This window comes from Plecotus auritus (genome assembly GCF_963455305.1).
Source record: "Plecotus auritus genome assembly, chromosome: 5".
Taxonomy (NCBI): Eukaryota; Metazoa; Chordata; class Mammalia; order Chiroptera; family Vespertilionidae; genus Plecotus; species Plecotus auritus.
In genome coordinates, this window is record NC_137776.1 from 88,462,176 (window position 1) to 88,486,761 (window position 24,586).

General features: G+C 37.3%; 1 protein-coding gene across 3 annotated transcripts in view; it reads left to right on the top strand.

Moving 5' to 3' along the window:
- Positions 1–24,586, top strand: part of INSIG2 (insulin induced gene 2) — a 72,058-nt gene that overhangs the window by 9,352 nt on the left and 38,120 nt on the right. For 2 of the 3 annotated variants that reach the window (XM_080667260.1, XM_080667261.1), the window contains exons 2-5: positions 763–1,143; positions 10,583–10,707; positions 15,397–15,563; positions 15,729–15,828. In XM_080667260.1, the coding sequence (XP_080523386.1) occupies positions 900–1,143; positions 10,583–10,707; positions 15,397–15,563; positions 15,729–15,828 (636 nt within the window). In that variant the 5' untranslated portion in view covers positions 763–899. Of the gene's footprint in view, positions 1–762; positions 1,144–10,582; positions 10,708–15,396; positions 15,564–15,728; positions 15,829–16,903; positions 19,088–24,586 lie in introns of those variants that run through there. The other variant, XM_080667262.1, reaches the window with a different exon arrangement.

Here is a 24,586-nt window from a genome sequence, read left to right on the forward strand (position 1 = left end):
ATAAAACTCATTAGAATCTAGCTTCTTCATTAGAATCTAGGTCATTCTTCATTTTCTTAGTTTCCTTTCTTCTGCTTCCTACTCCAGCTTTCTCACCAAAGCTCCCATGCTTGCAAGAAAGGTGGATTGGGTCCAGGCAGGGGTGGGGCAAGCTGTGGCTCTGGAGGAAAGGGTCAGGTCTAGTTTCTGTGCTTGGTGTATGTGTAGGTGACTGAGTGGTGGTCTGCTTTTGTTAAGACACTTTTGTGCAGAAATTCAAATATATAAGCATTAAACTTTAAGACATGTCATTTTGTTCCCCACTGAAGGTTGTCCTCATGAACAGGTCACATTTTATTGTGAACAGTTCAAGATTTTCAGTCAGAATGTGTTCATTTTCTGTAAAGTATAAATTAGTGTATTTTCTGTAAAGTATAAATATTTAGGTAGGAGAAATAGATTTGATCTCCCAGATTCTAATGGAAGTATCCCATATAACCTTTTCTCTGATGTGGAGCAAGCTGTCCTTACTATTATTTTAATTTTAAGTCTCTTAGGTTACATATTCTATCCTAGTTAAGTGTTAAGTATTGTACTTTTTAAAAATTACATAATTCATATAAAATGTCTTTTAAACCTTTTTTTATTCAGTAAGTAACTAATTTAAATAAATATATAAGATTGTTATTTAATTGTTTGCCCTTTTACATTAATTACTGTTAAAATCAGGACAATTATATAATTATTTATTAGACCCATAATAATTTTTTTTGTCTCTTGCAGGATTTCTGGTAGGTCCTATTTCAGGGCAAGATGCGGTTCTGTTGAAACGCCAATCTGCTTTGATTCACAGACAAGTCGTTTCATCTGGGAAGCCTTTTTTTTTTTTTTTTCTGCTGGCCTACTGAACTTATGAAACCATGGCAGAAGGAGAGACAGAGTCACCTGGGCTCAAAAAGCATGGTCCTTACATCTCATCAGTAACTAGCTGGAGTGTAAATTTGATGATTCGAGGAGTAGTGCTGTTTTTTATTGGAGTATTTCTGGCATTAGTGTTAAATTTACTTCAGATTCAGAGAAACGTGACGCTTTTCCCACCAGATGTGATTGCAAGCATCTTTTCTTCAGCATGGTGGGTACCACCGTGCTGTGGCACAGCTTCAGGTATGTGCAGGTTATTTCTGTAATGCTTAGGAAGAAAATGGGATGAATGAGTGTGGATTTTGTCTGAGCAATATTTTTTAAAAATTCAACTTTATTGAGGTGTAATCCTATATAATAAAAGTGTAATATGCAAATTGACCCTAATGGCAGAACGACCAGAATGACCGCTGGACCAGTCACTATGAGGCACACTGACCATCTCTTGGTCCCTTTCCCCGGCCGGCAGTCTTCTATCACCTGATGGCCACCCGCGGCGGGGGCGGGGCTGGTGAGTGGGAGGGAACAGCCAACCTCTCGGTCCCTTCCCCTGGTCGTCAGGCACTGATCACCCTATAGCGAACGGGGAACTGGGGGTGGGTGGCGGTGCGGGGCAGGGCTGGCTTCGGGCAGCTGGGGAAGATGACCCTGATCATAGGCCAGGACTAGGGACAGTACCCGTGCACAAATTTTGTGCGCCGGGCCTCTAGTTTAAATATAATAAATGTACCTATTTTAAATGAACAATTTAGACAACTGCATACATTCATGTAACTACCACCACAATCCAGTTATAGAACATTGCCTTTCCCCACTAATTCTCTTGTGCCCTCTTGCAGTCCACTTCCCACCCCCAGCCTCAGGCTTCCACTGATCTTTGCATGACTGGGTTATTTTTGCCTGTTAATAAAATGTTATGTAAAAGGAATCATAGAGCATATACTCTTTTGTGTCTGATTTCTATCTGTCCTACATCTTTCAAAAATGTAATCCTAAGAACCTGATTCCCTTTAGGATGAGGCTTTCAACCTCTTAATTTTTTTCCTATCTTCAACCCATCTTATCTAAGTCTTATTTTAGGTTATTTTGATGATGATCACCACTGTTTGGTTTGAAGGGTGTGGTTTGAAGGGTGTGTTATGGTTTTCTTTTTGAAGTAGATAAAAACCTGACAGAATAGTTTTGTTCAAGTTAAAAGCTTCATGTCATATGTTTTGTTTGGTGGACAGTGTATAATGGATAAAGTGGAGCATTTCAGAATCCTTATTGATAATGCTGATCTGTCATAATGAGTAGCTGTTTAGCTTTTTCTAATGACTAATTCTAATAGATTAATAATATTTTATATAATAAGGTCATGGAAGCCATAACTGTGTAGTAGAAGGGAATTTTGATGAGGGAGAAAATTGCTTTTTTTGAATGTCTGTTTGGTGTCACATACTTAATATACATGACTATTTTACAGTGTAATATAGATAGTTCTTGCCTTACATCCAAAACTGGAGGCTGAAGGGTAAGAAGTTAGGTATAAGGCATTTTGAATGTTCTGGTGAAACTAACTAGGCAATTACATAATTCCATCACATGAGTGGAAGGGTGTTGTCATGGTGAGGCTTCAGTGTGCTGTATTTATTTATGTCTCACTATTATAGCATTCACATCAAAAGAAAAGTTGTAAAGGTGATGGTTCTTAGTTTCCATAGGGTTATTATTATTCTCTGAGAGAATAGGTAAAATAGTCCAAACAAAGAGAACACAGCACAAATTATATTTCATCATTCTCTGTTGTATCATGTAAAAATTCTGAAAAGAGAAAAAGTGTTCCTAACAACTTTTACTAGTTCTTTGTTATTTTCTACTATCATGTAACTGCTGTCTGGCCACCAATAGAAGCTTTTGGTGACTTGGAAGAACATGACTTTTAGGAATAGACAAGTGGAAAGTCAGAGGAGGGAAATAGTTACTGAATGTCTACTAATGTGCCAGGCACATGCTTCCACCCCAGGGACCTGCAGGCCAACTTTGGGAGCATTGTGCCTATTTTGGGGGAATGAGGAAGCTGAATGATAAGAGGATATTAAGGGATCCAGGGTTCCAGAGCCAGTGACTGGTGCAGCTGCGTCAAATGTCCCAGGCCTCCTCTACTCAGGGTGCCTTTTTCAAAGCCTCCAGCCTCCTAAGTGCGAAGCCTGAGTGGAATGCACTGGCGTGTGTTGCACCTTCTGGACTTGGGCAGGAGAACTTAACTAAGGTTTTATTGTACCTCTGTTATGGAGAACAGGGTGATGGGGGCACTTCTGCCACAAACTCACACTTAGGAAGGAAATTTCTAAATGTTAATACTACATTTCATTCACTTTGTTCCTGCTTTCCTTTCTTTTCCCAGCCAGTAGGTTTCTCACACTTACAAACTCAACATCACACCTTTTCATTTGGGGATTTGCATTTCTTGCTTAATTGTTTCTTCTGAAAACAGTGCATTCTATGAGGCACCCAGGCAAAAGAAAGTAGAGGCATTAGGAAATCTAGATTTCAGTCACCTCTGCTACTGGTTTTGTTGGGTAAGATATCAGATTTGGAGAAGTTGCCAAAAATGGAAAATGAATTCTTGCATAATTGCTGCCTCCTCCTGCCCCCAATTTTAGGGAAAATATTATGAAAAAATAAATGATGTAAGAAATATCATGTGTATGACTCTGCATGTGTATGTAGCATGTATGTATTTTGTGTATGTGTTGATATGCATTTTCAAAGCTCTCTAAGCTCTCACCATCTTAAATAAAAAAACTGATTATTGTCCTTTGATTTTCCTGTCCAACTAGTATTCACAGACTGAGAGTCTCTGCAATCCCCGTTCTTTACATGTAAGCAGAAGGGTCCCTGGTTATTTCTACCTTTCTGTATAACACATAGGGCTGAGAATTTGCTACCAGTGCTTCTGGAGGGCCAACTAGTAGAGAACTCTAATAAATTGCTTCTCTATTTTTAGTTTAATAATGATTAGTGTTTGGAGTTGATTGACTTCTTTATGTGCAGTGCATTAGAATTGGAGTTAGAAAATTCTTCAACATTATTGAGGACGATAAAGGAATCTTTCTGAATAATAAATAGAAAAAAGACAACTATTATTATGTGGGTAAAGTAAGTAGAGAAGTTGACTCAAAAATCACAAGTTACCAGATTGTGTTCATACTTATGAAACTAATGTCTAATTTAAAAAGAAAAACAAATCTTTCCTGTTTAGCCATGCAGTCAGTTACCCAATTTCTGGAGAGCCCTGCAAGTCTCCTGCCTCTCTCTTTTGACTCGCACATCCAGTTTCCAAGTTTTACATCTTTCCTCTGTCTCTTTTTTGGGCGAAGCCCTCAACCACTCTGCTTGGCATTTTCAGGTCTTTTCTTTTTCTGCCTCTAATTTTGTATCATCCTTTAGCCTCCCTCCCGGATACAGGTGTGATGGCATTATTTTTCCTGGTTCCTGATATCTGCAGGGTAAAGTCTCTATGATATGGCCCTTGCCTACTTTTACCTCCCTCAGAGCCTTTCTGGATGTTGAGCTCCCTTTCTGCCTAACCCCTACAGTTTCCAGGTGATACTGGTGTTTTCTGTTCCCAAATGCTTTGGTTAGAAAGCTCTTTTCACACCATTTACCTGCTAAATGCTCCTGCCTCAAGGATAACCTCTTCTGTGAAGCTTTCCTGTCACCCTAGCTTTCCTGACACCTCTCCTCCCCTCAGCACATGCCAGGAGAAAACAGACCTCACTGGCCCTATTAGTGCTATCCCTAAACACATTACTGTATTTAATTGTTGCTTTGGTCACTTTGGGAATGTGGTCATATCTTACTCTTTTTTTCTTTTTCTTTTTTTAAAATTTAAATCTTTATTGTTGAGCATATTACAGATGTCCCCTCTACCCCCCATTGCCCCTTCTCCAGCCAGTTCCTGCCCGGTCCCAGGCCTTCACCATCCTATTGTCTGTGCCCATAGATAATGCATATATGCATATAAGATCTTTGCTTACTTTCTTCCTGCCCCCCACCCCCCTTCCCTCTGAGATTCCTCAGTCTGTTCCATGTTTCCATGCCTCTAATTCTACTTATTCATCAGTTTATTTTGTTCATTAGATTTCTTGTTCGTTTATTTTGATTTTTAGATTCAATTGTTGATAGATATGTATTTATTACCATTTTATTGTTCATATTTTTTTATCTACTTCTTCTTTTTCCTCTTCTTAAAGAATAACCTTCAACATTTTATGTAATACTGGCTTGATGGTGATGCACTCCTTTAGTTTTTCTGGTCTGTGAAGCTCTTTATCCAACCTTCAATTCTAAATGATAGCATTACTGGGTAGAGTAATCTTGGTTGTAGGTCCTTGCTATTCATCACTTTGAGTATTTCTTGCCACTCCCTTCTGATTTGCAAAGTTTCTGTAAGTAGTCAGCTGACAGTTGTATGGGTGCTTCCTTGTAGGTAACGAACTGCTTTTCTCTTGCTGCTTTTAAGATTCTCTCTCTTTGTCTTTAACTTTCGGCAATTTAATTATGATGTGTGTTGGTGTTCCTCTTTGGGTTCCTCTTGTTTGGGACTCTGCACTTCCTGGACTTGTAAATCTATTTCTTTCACCAGGTAGAGAAAATTTTCAGTCATTATTTTTTCAAATAGGTTTTCAATATCTTGCTCTCTCTCTTTTCCTTCTGGCACCTCCATAATGAGAATGTTATTAAGCTTGAAGTTGTCCCAGAGGCTTCTTACACTATCTTCATATTTTTGGATTCTTTTTTTTTTTTTGCTCTTCTGATTGGGTGTTTTTTTTCTTCACATTCCAAATTGTTGATTTGCTTTTCAGAACCCTTGTTTCTACTGTTGAATCCCTATGAAAGAATTCTTTATTTCAGTTAATGTATGCTTAATTTCTATTTCATCCTTTTTCATGTCTTTGACATTCTCACTAAGATCCTTGAAAGTCTCACTAAGTCCCTTGATGTTCTCATTATTCTCTTGAAGCTCTCATTAAGTCCCTTGAAGCTCTCATTAAGATCCTTGAGTAACCTTGTAACCATTGTTTTGAACTCTGTATTCAGTAGTTTACTTGCTTCCATTTCTTTCATTTGTAACATGTTTCTTTGTCTCCACATTTTGGCTGCTTTCCTGTATTTGTTTCTATATATTAGGTAGAGCTGATGTTTTCTGGAATTGGTAGAGAGGCCTTGTGTATTAGGTGTCCTGTAGGGCCCAGTGGCTCAGTCTCCCCAATCACCTGAGCTGGGCACTCTAGTTGTGCCCTGTGTGGGCTGTGTGCACAGTCTTGTTGTAGTTTAGCCTTGTTTGCTGTTGGCTATTGGGAGGAATTGACCTTCAGGCCAAGTTGCTGTGTAGGAGACATCCCTGTGGAGCAGGACTTGCTTTATTAGGGCTTTGGTGCTCACTGAGTCTGCCCCTTGAGTGTGTTGCTTGTGAATGTGTAGAGTTGTAATCTGGTATGGTCTGAAGCTTTTCACCAGTTGCTCTGGCTCAGGGGCCTCCTGGGAGGTGCAAAGCCAGCCAATACCTGGGGCCACCTATCAGGAGCAACAGAGAGCTCTACAGATGGGTGCTACTTATATTGGGCTGGAAGTGCCCAGGTGAGGCTCGGCTGTGAAGCAAGGCAGGCTGGTGCTGGAGCCAAGTATTGGGCCTTTTATTGATTGGTTTGGGACATGTTGACTCCAGTTGCTGCTTGTTTGAGAGATTTTAGGAAAATCTGAAGCCTGAGCCAGGGTAGGCCATTCATATGGAAAAGCAGATGCAAAGAGCTTGGGTGGGGCTGTAAACTGGATGGGGAGGCATCTCAGAGAATCACCAGGGCAGAGGGAACCGTGTGGGTCATACTGATGGAAACTCAGATATGGCTGCCAGTCAGCTCTGCAACGGGGAGGTCCCAGCACAGGAATGATGACCCCTGTAAGCACCACTGTCTGGGAGAAAGCCATCCCTGAGTTCCTCCCCCTATATCAGGCAGTCTAGTTCTTCCTTGGATATCCTTGGATTCCCCCCAATGCTGCTACCTGGCATTGGAGCTCAGAGGAAGCAAGACCATGTAAGTTTGTGTGTAGGCCCTTTAAGAGGAACACTTGTGACTCCAGCAGCCTCCATGTCACTCAGCCACAATCCCTGCTGGTTTTTATAGCTCGAAGTTATGGGGACTTCTATTCCCAGCTCTGGAACCCTGGGATGGGGGTCTGGTTTGCGGCTGGGACCCACTGCTTCTCATGGGAGGCCTTAGAGATATCCCTCCCGATTAAAAAACTCCACATGTGGGTGTCGGACCAACCTAGTCTGTGCCTCTGCCCCTCCTACCAGTCTCAGTGTGCTTTCTTCACTTCTCTAGTTGCAGGACTTCCATTCAGCCATGTTTCAGGCAGTTCTGAGTGATGGTTGTACTGTATTTTAGTTGTAATTTTGATGTGGTTGTGGGAGGCGGAGAGTACAGGTGTTTATGTACACTGCCATCTTGGTTCTCCTCTTTTTTTTTTTTTTTCTTTTTAAATCCTCAGCAAATACCAAGAATCAGATACAGTGTAGGAGCTTATTTGTGGCATGAAAACATTGCCTATCCCAGTGGTTGGCAAACTGCGGCTCTGTTGACTAATGAGTTTGCCGACCACTGGCCTATTCTATAATCATTTTCCATGAAAGCATATCTCATTCAGTGGTTTTCTTTTTTTTTTAGCCCCTTTTCTTTGAAAAATGTTTGATTTAGCTATTCCTTTTAGTGTATCACTGCATTAAGCACATTACCATGTAAAAGTAATGATAATATTGGTGTTTTATAAACTCTTTTTGTTTATAGTCTTGATAGGCTATAACTAGTCACTGGGAAATAAATATATAGACATACATTGGAGATTTGCAGGTTTGGTTCCAAATTACCAAAATAAAGCAAATATTGCAATAAAGCAAGTTCCATCAATTTTTGGGTTTCCCAGTCCATATAAAAGTTATGTTTATGTTATACCAGTGGTCGGCAAACTCATTAGTCAACAGAGCGGCAAACCGCGGCTCGCGAGCTGCATGTGGCTCGCAAGCCACAGTTTGCCGACCACTGTGTTATACATTAGTCTATTAAGTGTATAACAGCATTATATCTAAAATAACAATATACATACCGTAATTAAAAATACTTTATTGCTAAAAAATGCTAAACATCATCTTTGCTTGCAGTGAGTTGTAATCTTTTTGCTGGTGGAGGGTCTTACCTTCAATTGGAAAAAAAAATCTGCAAAGCTCAATAAAGCAAAGTCCAATACAATGAGGTATGCCGCTCTCCCAAGAAATACGGTTTTGCATCAGAGAACCATCTGGTTAACCAGGACTTGTTTGCCTATGATTTTACACAGGCATACTTATAAAATAGTCTTTCTTGTTGAAATAAGAAAGTGGAGAAAGAGGGAAAGAAGACCAGACCTACCTTTGCTGAGCTCTTACACAGTGAGCTTCACTGTGCTGTAGCCATCGCTATCAGACTCTGAGATGCCTTTATTTCAAGAGAAGAAAGAAAATATGTAATGGGAAGTGACAAGCTTCCTTGAATTCTCCCTCTCAGTGAGCAATGGAAAACCATGCAGACTCAATGGATTTGATTTTTACTGCCAGATCCCAAGGTTGGCAGCATGGTGGTTTAAATTCCTTTTGTGTTTTTGCTCTCTCTTCTCAGTTCTCTCTCACTTGTGAGTCTGACATCACATGCATAAAAATATAGTCTGTTTACTTATTTATATCTTTGCACACACATTGGTCTTCTCTGTGTGATAATTCTTTACCTATGGCATCAGCTGCTGAGGAAAATTGACTTGGAATGCCTGATCTTAGTTGGTTTTACTTAGCAATAGGCAAAGGGAGGAGAAAGAGCAAGAATGAGAGTGAGGAATGATATCCAAGCTGTTAGTTTCATGACCCCTTAAGGAAAAAAAAAAGAGATAATATTCATTTAGATACATTTCAACTCTTAGGCATACTTGTTGCCATTTTAATTTTGTAGAAATTTGAAAATGCTGTCAATTTGAAAATATTACAGGATTTTAGAGCCTAGCCTTTTAAATAGGAATATACAGTAAATTCTCATTTGGAGTCCTCATAGGTTTTGCAACTTTAATTGAAATGACAGACAACAAAACTCAGTCTATCATAGGCTAATTGATGTAAACAAGAGTTTAAGCTCCTATAATGTTACAGTGAAATGACAGTGAATGAAGTGACATTATTCAAGGACCTGTTATAATATAAAACTTTTAAATTTACTAGCAGTTTTTGCACCTCTGCATTACTGAAGTTTGTTGCTAATCTGTTGATGGTCTATGAACCATCTATAGTCAGCAAAGGTCTAACTCAAAAGGGCACCTTTAAGTGTTTTGTGGGTTAGAAAATGCGTACATTATTGCAGCCTCTTCTTCATGCTGCTCCACTGCTCTGCTGGCCTGTGAGTTTTGATACTAATTGATTTCCATTTTCCTTGAAGATTGAATGCATCTTTTGTGAGGTACAGGTAGCCAAAATCAGGCCAGGGAGAGCTTCTGACCCTCCGGGACACAGATTTTGGTACAACAGTTTCATGCTAAGCCAAAGGTAGTATGAGACATTTTAAACATGCTTTTCAACTGATGTGACAGTTGTGTCTTTGTTTCCTAGTGAGCATAAACATTCTGTTTTTAGGAAGATTAACAGGAAATAGCTAGCAGTTTTGCTTCGCTAACTTTAATCGGTGGAAATACATTTTCCTTATAACTTGTTAAAGAAAGTTTGGGTTCATTAAAAAGTCTTTTTTTTTTTAATGACTAAGCATTTCAAATCTTCAACTAAATGAATAAAAAGTTGAGGTTTGACAAGTAAGTTAAAAATTGTGTGAGAATATTTTGATACTCACTTATGGACATTTTACATATATTTATTAATTATTAATTACACAGCAATCAAGGATGTCTTTACAAAAGAAGTATACTAAAATGATATATTTTAGTAGTGAATTTAAAGTTTTAACAAAAATATGTAATTCTTATAGACCATGTTTCCTCCATTTTTATGTGCAGAATGAGTCTTATATGTAGATTTCTGTTGTGAGTTACTCTGCTTTGACAACCTAGAGTCTCATTAGAGGGCCAGGGTGGAAGGGAGTGTCAGATCAAGGGCTAGACACAGGAGACTAAGACAAGAAGCTAGAGGGGCAAAGGTGATCTATGGAACGGGTCAGCCATAGCCATCAGAATATTGTGTGTATGGTGAGCTTGTTGTACGTGGTTAGTTCCTACCTTCTCTGTAGATTTGTGGCATTTAATAGAATGTTTCATGGTAATATAGCTTAAAGAGAACATTGCTTAGCTACCAAATGATTTGATGCTTCTCAAGTCTCAGAGACATTAGTATTAGAAAAGTAGCATGAATCTAGTCCATTCTGCTAAATTGTGAATCATAGACTGAAGTAGTGTTTTGTCTATTATATTACAATCATTTATAAGGCTTCAGTGGTGTTCTCATTTATTTTTCTTTTGGGAGGTAAGTTTAAAATATCAGCAATTGACATTAAGTAACTTGAAGAGCTTTTTTAAAGAATCTTTCAAATGCTTATGGTGGTTGTAGTGACTCTTAGCTTAAGTTTCGCCAGTATCACATTGGAGATAACATAATTTTTTCTCTTTTTTTCTGCAGCAGTGATTGGGTTATTATACCCCTGCATTGACAGGCATCTAGGAGAACCACATAAATTTAAAAGAGAGTGGTCCAGTGTAATGCGGTGCGTAGCCGTCTTTGTTGGTATAAATCATGCCAGTGCTGTATCCTTTTTGCCGTAATGAAATGCATAATAACAAAGCAGCTCCCAACAAACGAAAGGTTAAGGGCCCCTTGCAACTTCACTGTTGTCAAATTGTGATATGCCCACTGAGTCATAAAAAGAATGTGCTTTGTATTGTCAAAACATCACAGTAGCATCTATGTGTGTGGGATTTAGCCTTTCATTTAAATCCCATTCTTTCCATATAACTTAGAAAATTTGCATGTTTAAAACATTTACATGTTTTTCTTAAGTTAGGTTACTAAATTACTTACATATAGTTTTGGTAAATCTAGGATTGAAACAGGTACATTTTCAAAGGATTCCTTTCCTCTTTTTTCATTTAAGGTTTGCCGGTAAAGACTTGTGGCTTCAGGTGCTGGTTTTTTGTTTTATTTTGTTTTGAATTTCAAGAACCTATAATTAAAAAAAAAAGACTGTTTGTTATTTATTGGTTTTGATCAACACCAGCAAACCACATAAATGTTCTTAAAGGTGGCATAATAGAAATATACAGCTTAGACCATGGTCAAAAAGAACTTTTTTCCCCCCTAAGAGGTGTGTGTGTGTGTGTGTGTGTGTGTGTGTTCTTTTCTTAGTCCTCACCTGAGGATATGTTTATTGATCTAAAGAGAGAGGAAGGGAGAGAGAGAGCAAGAAACCTCAATGTGAGAGAGAAATATCGATTGGCTACCTCCCATGCATGCCTGGACCAGGGATCAAGCCCACAGCTTAGATATGTGACCTAATTGGAATTGAACCTGCAACCTTTTGGTATATGGGATGACACTCCAGCCAACTGAGCCACCCAGCCAGTCCAGGGACATATTTTTACAGTTTGATCATTTAAGAATTCTGACATTTCATTTAGTGATTAATGATCATTTTTATAGTGTCCTAGCTAGAAGGACAAATAGCTTCTACTAGGTGTACCGGTTAATAATGCAGATTTTTTTCAATAGATGGAGTTACACATATGTTGATTTTATATATATATATATATATATATATATATATATATATATATGATTTGATATGTATGCTATTTTGTTATATTCACGACAAGCTTCAAAACTTCATATGTCAAATTTGCTGAAGTTGTTAACATCATAGATACTTTTACGCTTAAAAATGTCGAATTTCGTGCCAAAAAAAGAGCATTTGCGGGAAGTTTTAATTCATTATTTTGAAGAAAAAGTTATCGTATACTTCAGGAAGCTTATGGTGAACATGTTCCATCTCAAAATACTTGTGAACGCTGGTTTAAATGCTTTAAAAGTGATGATTTCCATGTGAAAGACAAAGAATGTCCAGGTCAACCGAAAACGTTTGAAGACCAACAATTACAAGCATTATTGGATGAAGCTGCATGTCAAACTCAAAAACAACTTGCAGAAAGATTAAATGTTGCTCAACAAACAATTTCCGATCGTTTACAAGCAATGGGAAAGATTTTAAAGGAAGGAAAATGGGTGCCACATCAACTGAACGAAAGACAAATGAAAAGCCGAAAAGTCATCAGTAAAATGTTGCTTCAACGGCACGAAAGAAAGTCTTTTTTGCATCGAATTGTGACTGGCAATGAAAAGTGGATTTATTTTGAGAATCCCAAATGCACAAAATCATGGGTTGATCCAGATCAACCATCAACATTGACTGCAAGGCCAAATCACTTTGGAAAGAAGACAATGCTCTGCGTTTGGTGGGATCAGGAAGGTGTGGTGTATTATGAGCTTCTAAAACCAGGTGAAACCATTAATACTGATCACTACTGACAACAAATAATCAATTTGAACCATGCTTTGATTGTGAAACGACCAGAATGTGCCAGAAGACATGGCAAAGTAATTTTGCTTCATGATAACGCACCATCACACACTTCAAAACCAGTTAAAGACACGTTAAAAGATCTTGTCTGGGAAGTATTAACCCACCTGCTGTATTCACCAGACCTTACTCCTTCAGATTACCACTTGTTCTGATCAATGGCACATGCACTTTCTGAGCAGCACTTCAAAATGTACAAAGAAGTAGAAAACTGGGTCTCTGAATGGTTTGCCTCAAAACAAGAAAAGTTCTATTGGGATGGTATCCACAAATTACCTGAAAGATTGGAAAAATGTATAGCTAGTGATGGACATTACTTTGAATAAAGCACTTTTGATGTTTCTCTTGAAATTATCATGTTTTCTTTGATTACAAAATCCGCATTATTAACTGGTACACCTAGTATTTTCCTTCTTTTCTTCTACCACTCAGAAAAAAATGTTTACCCCCAGAGCAAAAGTTTTTGCCCTCATAAGGCTTTCATTCTCTCATCCTCCCTACTTTCTTCTCCCTACCACAACTTTCCTTTGTAGAAGAGTATCTGGGAAATGCTAGTTGAGTCTTCCCTCTTCTAGAAGATGTTACTTACAGAATGGTTGTGGTGGAGTCTGTGGTATTGGGAAGAGCAGGAAGTGTGACTCATGCTGCCCACCATTTCCTCTTGTAACTCTGCATTGGGCTCAGGGCTGGTAGTTGGTTGGAGAGAGGGTGGGTCATGTGGCAGCTAGATTGCTATGCCGTTTGCAGGAAGTATTGAGGTGTTTTGGAGAAGCTTGGGAAGAGGAACCAAGAAAAGAGCAGGGTCCTCTATGCTAAAAACACATTGCATCTGCCTTTCTGTTCCCAGTGTTCTGGCCCTTGGAGATCTGTGGACTTGGAAGGCTCTCAGTGGCTGTTATTATGTTGGTTTTCCATTTCCTTTTGTATTAAAAAATTTCCCAACATTTTTAGTTTGGGGAAAATTTTTGATATTTAGGATTTTATAGTAAACAAACCTAGTGATTAGGAGGGCTTAAAAAGATAGACTCATGGAATATTGTATCTAGAAGAAAACTTAGAAATCACCTAGTTTCACATTTTCTTTATTAAGATAACACAAATGAAAGCTAGCCAGGTTAGGTGCTTTGCCAAGTCTTCCATATACTGTAAGGCTGTCCTACAGCTGAGACCAGGCCCCAGAGATCCTGACTCCAATCTGGGGATGTTCATTCTCCTATCAGAAGCTCCACAAGTGTGTAAATGCTCTCTATACAGTGAACTAGACCTTTTCAACTCAGACAGTTCAACTACTTTTAAGTTGAGAAATTTAAATAGCCTTTTCCTAGAATTTAAAAATGTTTATATATCTAATTAAAATTCTTTGCTTTGGTCTTTCTTTTCCTTCTCTCTCAATCAAATACTTAAAATATGGCAGTCTTAGCTGGACCTCCTTTAAGCCAAACATAAATTGTTTACATATTTATAGCATAGACTTAAATTAATTTGACTTCATAAAATCACATGGTACTGTTTTTAAGGTTGATGTTTTACCTGTTTACCATAGAAGCCTCCTTATTTTGCTTTGGTTCTTAATGGAGTTAACTTAGTTAGCAAGACAGAACTCAGTTAATGTCAAAGTCTACTCTTTACAAGAATGTTTTTGCATAGAGAAATCAGAGCTCACAAGCTTCCTTCATGGAGTTTGAGGTATTAAGTCTGATAAAGAATAAGCAAAACTTTTTCAGAAAGCATACTCGTAACCTGGAGGTTTCTTGATAAATCTAGCCTCAACAGGGAGCGACCTTGAAGAAGAGGCCTCTAACAGCTGAGAAGTAAGCACACTGTGCTCAGGATACCAGCTGGTTGGGTGGGGGTGCGTGGAGTGGGTAAATAGCAGGGTGTTAAAGGAAGTAGGAAATGGTCTCAGATCCGTCTTTTGAACTGCTTTCTTCTCTCCAGTTGACGCATGGCCAGTTTGGTGAGATATGTAGTCTCCCCTGGAGAGCTGGATATAGAGCCAAGATGTGGCCTTTGGGACATAGATAATGTCCTTTTAATAATACTTGAAATTCATTCCTTTAGTGTAATCCTCTAGCAAAGAAATGGGAAAATTGAATGTGTAAAGCTGCGTTTTGCTCAGAGATTTTAGAATAGAAAAGGGCTGTACATTTGTGAATTGACGCTTAAGTAGGTGATGGAAATAAAATATCATTTGTGCTAACTGTCCTACACCAGAATGTCTCAGGCACCAAAATAGCTTGGCAGGTTGCAAGATAATATTCACTTCAAGGCTTTATCCTCAACAAATTAAAACTAGAACAGTTGACATAATAGAAAGGGATACTGTGTCCTTGGTACTCTTGTTTCTGAACTGCATTATTATAAAATGTGTCTGCCTGTAAATCATATAGAGAATGTGCACCCTGTTAAATAGCTGTCAGCTCTTCTATTTTCGAGTTCCTGTATGATTCTCAACTAACTCTCAACCTGTTTGAGAAGTAATATTGGTTTTCTTTTTATTAAAAGTGTGTTTCTGTAGTAAATCTTGTGTTTTGAGGCTTCCCATTAACATTTTTAGCAAAGAAAGCAGTTCTCATATAATGGGTCCGATCTTATAATTGGGAATGTATATAAAGTGGTTTTTTTTTTTTTTAGGAATTACACGTTGGTAGTATCTATTGAAATCTCATGCCCTCTGTGTGTCTTTAGTAAATACCAGAGATAATTTTAATCCTATCTAATCTCATACATTGTATTAAAAGACTGAATGCACTGTAGAATAAGCAATTCCCTTTTTAATAGTAGCATGTCTGATTTTAGAAAAATGAACAGATGATATTATTTGGTTATAAGTTTTAAGATGACTCTTTAACACTAATCTCAGAAAGTGGACTTCGATAACAACATACAGTTGTCTCTCACACTGGCTGCTCTCTCCATTGGACTGTGGTGGACTTTTGATAGATCTCGAACTGGTTTTGGCCTTGGAGTAGGAATTGCTTTCTTGGCAACCTTGGTCACTCAACTGCTCGTCTATAATGGTGTTTATCAGTAAGTGTTCTTTTTGGTGCTAGTGTGCTAAAATAGATAAATGACAACTGAATTAAGACTGAGATTTTAAAATTGGGTTAGCCACGTTAATCTGAAGAGCAATTTATTTCTATTGTAATTATTTAAATAAGTATTGTACCATTAAAAACATTTCTATTATTCTAGATATACTTCTCCAGATTTTCTCTATGTTCGCTCTTGGTTACCATGTATATTTTTTGCTGGAGGCATAACAATGGGAAATATTGGTCGACAACTGGCAATGGTAAGCTGATGCTTATTTAATCACTTTTGTGTTATTGAGTGAGACAAGTTTTCTCCAAATGATAGTCCTTCTTTAAGGGAAAGCGATTTGTGAAGACAGCATTCTTTGATTTCTCTCTGCGATTCCATTGAAATAAATCATTTGGAAGAATTTAATCGTAAGTATATTAAAAGTTGATGCAAACATGGGTAGGAAAGCTAAAATGTGTTATGGTGATCTGATATATCTTCCACCCTTTTTGTAAATTAATTTGTAGGTTTCTATTCTTCAAAAAGGAACAATTTTAAGAGTGAAAGGAGGTTTTATTAATAATGACGTTGCTACAATGACATAAATTAGAATTAGCTTCAGCAAATCAAGATGTTTGATCATTTTAGTTGAGAAGGAAGGGACATTGTTGATAACCCCAGTCATATATGACAAGGGTCCGGAAGTAACATTCATAGGCCATACCAGTTTCACCAAATGGTTGCTACTTTAATCAGTAGGAGAATCGAGTGGTTTGTGAAGCTGTCTTTTTGATTATCTACCCAATTATTCTAAGTGCATTGGTTTCCTTTATTTTGAATTGTGGGTGTACATTTTTATAGTTGTACTTTTAAAATACTAGTATTGTTTTGACTAGAAGTTTTTGCTAATGTATTAGTTCTTTTTTTCTTTAAATTGTAAAGTGATTTGAAAAAAAAATTACCTTAATTCACAGTCAAAAGTGTCAGTCCTATCCTTAAGTTCGTGACCTTTCCTGTGCTGAGTTACCTTACTGACCACTCAAAGAAACCTATTTTGCTTTCTTTCATATTCTAGGACTCATCTGAATCATATACTGTCATTATTTGCTTGTAATACGAAAACCTCATCTTCCCTCTGCTTTTGCCTGTGCCTCCACTTCTAGAATGTGAAGTTTCCCCCCCATCACATTTGTCATTTAATCCTAATAGTTGTCTAACTCTGAGATTCTTTGAGGAATAAAATGTGCATAGATTAATAAAGAATTAATTTTTAGATTTATTAAATTTAAATTGCTTTTTAAAATAAACCTTTACATGTTAATCTTTTAACCTTTTTAATTTTGCAGTATGAATGTAAAGTGATCGCAGAAAAATCTCATCAGGAATGAAGAAGGCAAAAATATATTTTTTGTATAGAAAAACAAGAAAAGGGCATGTAAATGATAGATATACCAATGAAACTACAGACTGTAAAATTGCCAGGATGCAGTTTTTACTGTGATTGTGTTTATATATATATATATATATATATATATATATATATGTATGTATATGTATATATATACACATACACATATATTCCTGCAATCTGTGATTGCTTCCTCTGTAAATCAGCTATAAACCTTGTGTATTTGACTTAATAACTGTAAGATATATATGCACTACATTAAAAATGTTGATTAATAGATGAATTTTTTAAATTAATTTTTTAAACATACCATATATTGTATCACAATGTTGATGTGCCAAAAGTCTCTTACTGTCATGCAGAGTATAAGAATGCTTTGAACAATTATAAACTTAGTGTAATAAAATAAGAAGAAAGCCAAAAAACAAATGGAAAACTGGTATATTCTCTTTCGCTTAATGTTGTTCCTGTTTATTTTTCTAATTACAGCAGTTTGACTTATGGGTGCCCTAATGTGTAGTTACTTTCTACACAGTGGGGCAAAAGTAGGTTTACAGTTGTTCATATGGAAAATGATACAATAATTAATAAATAATAATACAAGAATAAACTGTTTCGCATACCCACAACTATAAACCTACTTTTGCCCAACCCTATATTTTAATGTTGTTTCAGAGAACTTGGGACGTTTTAATATATAATGAAGATGAACGTCCATAGAACATTTTTCAAGCCTGCGTTACTGGAGAGAGTGCAAACAGTAATTTTCTGTTTTGGCAGATTTTACTGGAGGTAAAAGTGATGAGCTGAAAAGGCTATCAGCATTAAATTGTTTTTCCTCCAAACCTAAGAGTATATGTAATTAAAAGTAAAGGCCATTGGGGAATTTACCTAGAATAAATGAATGTTACAGAAATACAAAAAGACCTTCTGCAATGCCACAAAGTGTTGAGTAATATTAACTGTCATTCGCAATATAGAATCCTGCTGCTTTTGCACATGGAACACCTAAGAAATCCCAAACAGATCTAAATGAAGTTTCTAATTCTATTGGGTTCGTTCTTGGGTTCCATAATCTATTGGGCTGTATAAAATAAACTACTTTCTTTGTGCTGGGTCATTGTCAGAGGAATGGTATCTGGGATGGGCACATAATTTCCTATCTATTCATATGCCCATTAGTGAATAGTTCAAACCTGTTTAAGAATTTATTGAGATGGCATATTATGCATGTTAGAAATCTTGATAACAATTTTGTGCATATTTTTTAACACAACTAGAGTCATTTAAATATGGTTTGAATATATTTTTAGTTAACTTTTCCCTCAATTTTTAGTTTTGAAATTGATGGCAGTTTTCTGATACACAAGGGTGAATGAAATCTTCTGCTTACTCTGTGTTTGTGTGTGTGCATATGTGCTGAACTGAGTGAGAGAGAATGTATGTGTGTACATACATGGATTTGCATGTGCCCATGCTCTTTTGACATGTTAACTAGAAATTAAAAAAAAATTTTGGATATAAAATCATTGCTGTCAGACTGAGATCTTGTATGCCAAACTTTAATATGCTTTTTACATTTTAAGGCTGAAAGTGTTAAAATCCTAAGAGGATTTCATATTGCATAAATGTAAACAATCTTAACTATAGTGGTGGTTAACATACTACTATAATTTATTATTATATCTTCCAGATAATGTTATTCATTTAGAACAAAAGTATATTTTTAGAATCAACTTTGTAAGCACTATAAATCTTTAATAAGTTATAAGGTCTATTATGTGTTTACTTTGAATATTGCTGCTAAAAGCAAGGTGTATTAAATACATAATTATATTCTTGGTTAAGAGTCTTTTTTTCTTTCTTGTGTTAAGTCATAGAATATAGTACTGAGGATTAATTTAATAAAATTAAGATGTATGGTTGATTTTACTAAGATATGATGAAAGGAAATTAAGTTTAGTTTTATAGTAATTGAATGATGTCATTTTGGGGTTCTTAAATTATTTTCAAATCATCTAGAAAATATGAAAAGATATGACAAAAGTAAAATTGATTTGAAATTTTGATAAGTATTTAGATATATTACATCTTTTTTTGCAATAAAAGTAAGTGGTAAACATCTTTTAACATTGTTATATTTGCAGTGCTTTCTTTTTGTTTTTTTCTGTCATCAACATTTTTACTTAGTGTAGTATATGGCAGAATGTAAATACATAACAGTATGCCTTTTCTTATTAAGGGCAGGCTTTTGTATAACTAAGTTTTGTGGTCAACATTTTATATAACAAAAGAAAAGTAAATCTATAAACTATCAGAAAAGGAAAATAAACATTTTATATAAATTATAGAGGGCAGTTACAATGAAAAACCATCACTTTTCTAACTCAGGTTTACAAAATAAAGTCAACCCTGATAGTATCACTCCTAACACTGAAGATCCAGAACCCAGACCTAAGAAGTTGGCTGTTATTCCCAAGCCTTGAAAATGGGAGCTAATAATGTTATTGAATCAAAAGCATGTGTAGGTAAAAACATAATATTGACAAGTTGTTGCATTATTGGGGCTTGTTGCAAGCTAAATACATGTGACGTCATCCATGAGAATACAGTGATCTATGGTGTAGACTGCCTTTGTCAGGTGCAGACTGAGCAACCACAGCCCCAGGCACTGCGGCTGGATTTCCTGATGAAAATCTTGCCAAACTACCACCACTTACAGAAGACTATAAAAGGAGACTCAACTCCAGTTAAGAACAAAGAACAAGCCATGACATCAACATTTTGTCTTTGACCACTATCTTTTGAAAGGGCCAAGTGTTTATGTCCTCTTAGCAGGTCACAACATAACACAGGTTGACTTTATTTTGTAAACCTGAGTTAGAGAAGTAATGGATTTTCATTGTAACTGCCCTCTATAATTTATATAAAATGTTTATTTTTCTTTTCTGATAATTTACAGATTTACTTTTCTTTTGTTGTATAAAATGTTGGCCACACATTTTAGTTACACACAAGCCTGCCCTTAATAAGAAAAGGCATATTGTTATGTCTTTACATCCTGCCATATACTACACTAATCACTGTTGGTCTTGCCTCTGCTATGATCCGTACTTTTGGGTGGATTGTTGTCCTAGGTCCTACATAACTTTCTACACACACAACTACTCCAGAAGCAATCTTCATCCTGTTTTGAGTCTTCTCCACCCTGTTTTTGCCCGGGTCTCCAATTGGAGCTGAGATCGATACAGGCGCCTGGGTGAAATGATGATCTCTGCTGCATTGCTTTCTTGCTTTTATTATCTAAAGTTATAGAAATTGAGGAGCTGAACTGGGACTACACAAGAAAACAATTAAAATTAGCCATAACCCTGCTAATACTTTCATTATAACATTTGTTTGCACTGAACTACATTATCATCTTTAAGGTCATTGACATCTTTGAGTGATGCATACATTTCACACATCTTGTATTTTCTAGGTAGAATCCAGACTTAGTCAGCATCATTAAATACCTCTCTGGTTTTCTTGGCTCACTTATCTGCATAATGGAGTATAATCTTTGTAAGATAATTCTTTCAGTAATGGTCTTTGAACAGTAGAGTCTTACCTTTGTGTGTCTGAAAAAGTCTATTTCATTCTTGAAGAACAATTTAGCAGGCCATAGAATTCTAGGCTCACAGTTTCCTCCCTACTCCCATCTCTTTGAAGATTTAAAAAAAAAATACATATATATATATATATATATATATATATATATATATATATAAATATATATATATATATTGATTTCAGAGAAGGGAGAGGGAGAGAGAGAAACATCAATGATGAGAGAGAATCATTGATCGACTGCCTCCTGCACGCCCCCAACTGGGGATCGAACCCACAACCCAGGCATGTGCCCTGGACCGGAATTGAACCCAGGACCCTTCAGTCCACAGGCCAATGCTCTATTCACTGAGTCAAACCAGCCAGGGCTCTTTGAAGATTTTTAACTCATTGTCTCGTCATCTAATATGACAAGTCTGCTACTGGTGTAATTTCTTTTGTAGATAATCTGTATTTCTCTCTAGGAACTGTTACATGACTTTCTTTTTATCTTCAAGGTTATTCATGTTGACTTGTTAAGTTGTAGATTTGTTTTTATTTTTCTTGCTTAGTGTTTAGTATGCACTTTCAATCTGTGGGCTCATGTCTTCAGTTTTGGAAGATTCTTAAATGTGGTTACATATTGGAATAATATGGAACCTATAAAAATATGCTGATGCCTGGCTCCAATCCCCAGAGACTGATATAATTGGTCTGGAGTGTGTCCTAAGCATTAGGATTTTCTATAGTTCCCCAGGTGATTCTAATGTGCAGCCCAGGTTGCTGATGACTGGTGTAATGCATATAAGATAAGGTGGAGGGTGAGAGAGAGGAGATGAGTGGTGACTTTGGAAATGAAGAGTGATGGACGCATTGAGTTAAATTTTGGGTTAAATCATCTGAACTTAGTGACTGGAGTGTAAAGGTTAAGGAAGAAGAAGTATTAAAGGTAACCTAATTTTTCTTTCTTTCCCAAGAAAGAAAGCCAAAAGAAGTATGCAGACAAGTAGGTGAATGGGTAAAGATAATGAGTTGAATGTGTATTGAAGTTGAGATATGGAGGGGACATCTGGGAAAGATGAGTCATAAAGAGTGGTATATTTGAGTCAGGGTTATTGGATATAAATGAGGGAGTCATCAGCATGTGGCAGTAATAAATGAAGCTGTGGGAGTGGAGTGGATGAGGTCACCCAGGGAGCATGTTACAGTGAGAAGAGGAGGTCTGAGGCATACTGGCATGTTGGCAGTGGAACCAGTGGAGGAAATAAAGGGGGTGTGGTCAGAAGTAGGAGGGAAAACAGAAGAGTGGTATGGATAAAGCCATGGCAGGAAGGTGTTTCAAGCAAAGCCCAACTGGTAGTATGAAGTGCAGTCAGAAGGAATAATTACCTTAGAGAACGGAGGTGAGATCTTATGTTGAAAAATGCTTTTTCTAACCTATTTTATCTTAAGAATTTAATATATTTTTATTGTATACACATAACTTACAAAATATATTTCAGAAAAGCCTGATCATATAGTAAGACATTTATTGCAAGTGACAGGAACTGGGGGCAGCTAGAGATCTTGAAGGAATGGTGGAGATTTGGAAAACATCTGTGAAAAATGGACACAGGAAATGACTAGAGATGAAGAATTGTTAGACAGTTTTGAGGCCATCGAGGACCCAGGTGAAATTAGAGATCAGATCAATTTGGAGCCAATTAACATGGTTGTGCCCATCTAAGTGGGCTCAGTAGCCCAGGAATTTAAGCCAATTATGATGAAGTAAATTGATTCTAGTTGGGGATTCACTGGTAGACATGGGACATGGCTATGTGAAAAATTAATGTTGGATTCAATGAAAGATCAAGAGATTTATGATGGGATCCAGGCAAATCGGAGAAGGAAGTTGAATCAGCAGAGCTGACCTGATGGCACAAAAGAATAGGGTGAGGTAAATGGAGGGCAAGTCTTAAGGAGGTTAAAACCCTCTTTAATGGGAGGGTTGATAAGTTTGGAGCTCATAGAGAGGAATTCAGTGCAACATTTCCAGATCTTGAGGTCCAGGGTGTGATCTTAACAACCATGTTTACATAATTCACTGAAGTGGGTGGAGATGAACAGCAGTGGAGTAGAGAGCCAGGGCCTGGGTGACTGTTAATACTAGTGTCAGTGTCCTTGGAATGACTCAGGTCAGGTGGAAAGGAAGGGCTCATCTGTAGTCTCATGACCTGTAAGTGAAATACCCAGATACTCTGATTGTACAGGCAGACTTTGGAGGTAGTGCGGGATCGGTTCCTGACCACCACAATAAAGCCAGTATCACAAAGCGCGTTACATGAATATTTTTTGTTTCTCAGTGCATGTAAGTTATGTTTACACTATCTTTAGTCTACTAAGTGTGCAATAGCATTTTGTCTGAAAAGTCAATGTAAATGCCTTAATTAAAAGATACTTATTGCTTAAAAAATGCTACCCATCATCTGAACCTTCAGCAAGTCATAATCTTTTTGTTGGTGGAAGGTCCTGCCTCAGTATGGATGAAAATGCAGTATCTGTGAAGTGCCATAAAGTAAAGCCCAATCTAAGGAGGTTGCCTGCATTGAGGTTTTAATAGGAGTCTTTTTTACCTCCTTTTATTTATTTATTTTTAGTCTTTTTGCACTGTGCTTGGTGTTCCGAAATTTCACCACGGAATGTTTAGGAGTGGGTCTTTTTCTATTAATCCTGTTCAGTCAGACATCATCTCTTTAATTCTGGGCAATATTTTTATTCCTTTGTTTACTTTCTCTATTTTTTGTTTCTAAATTTCTTTTTTTGTTTTTGTTTTTTGTTAATCCTCACCCGAGGATATTTTTCCATTGATTTTTTTTTTTTTTTTTTTTTTTTTTTAGGGAGAGTGGAAGAGAGGGAAAGACAGAGAGAAACATCCATGTGAGAGAAACACATTGATTGGTTGCCTCCTGCATGAGCCCTGACCAGGGCCTGGGCAAAGAGGAGCCTGCAACTGAGGTATGTGCCCTTCACCAGAATCAAACCTGGGACCTTTTGGTCTGCAGGCCGACGCTCTATCCACTGAGCCAAACTGGCTAGGACTAACATTTCTTTAAGAGATCTTTGACCTTTTGTTCCTGTTTTCCGTGTATCCCTTACTTTTTTTCTGTTGTGCGACATTCTGGAAGAATTGCTTAAGTGGATCTTCTGGCTCCATGAGTTGCTCTGCAACTGTATCCATTCAGTGCTCAGACCATCAGTTGAATTTAACTTCAGTGATCACAATTTTAATTTTCAAGATCTCTTTTGTGTGTGTGTAAGTGTGTTGTCATTCTTGTATTTTCTGAGGATATTCATTCTACAGTTCTAAACTCTTTTCTAAAGAACCATTGCGGGCAAGGGCAGGATGAACCTGACTGGCCTTGTCTCTGTGTGTGAGGGCCCTGGTTTGCTTTGGGCACACTGCCCTGCCTCTCTGACATTAGTGCTCACACTTACTCTAGCATTGGCGGGCAGATACGGTGCTGTCTGCCTAGTCCAAGGTGGGTCAGTAGAAGTGCAGAGGGTTGGCCAGAGAGCTGCTTCCGCAGGAGCCTGCTCAAACTTGCCAGATCATTTGTCCTTGACATTTCTGGCTCCTGGCACCAACCATCTTGAGCTTCGAATGTCCCTGGTTTCATTTTTAGCAAGTCTTCTCCTGAGTGTTTGGGCTGCAGTTTCTCTCCATCTATCTGCTCTCAATGTTTTCTTGCTTTCAGGGAGTTCTTGTGTCTAATCTACAGAGGATTCTTCTCCTCATTTGGCAGAATAGTTGTGGATTTCTTTTCTTAAAAAAAATTGCATTTTCCTACTCATTCTATGGATTTAGGATAGGGGAGAGGAGCCACAGCTTGATGAGTCTGCTTCCCTGACTCAGTCTTCCCCACCACTTCTTTATACCACAGAATCATGCCATCTGCCTGTTCATATTTCTTTACATTTCTAAAAGTCCATTTAGTTGAGAGCCGAGTTTAATAGGTGAAGTCAGTGGTTTCTTACCTGGTTTCAATAAAAATTG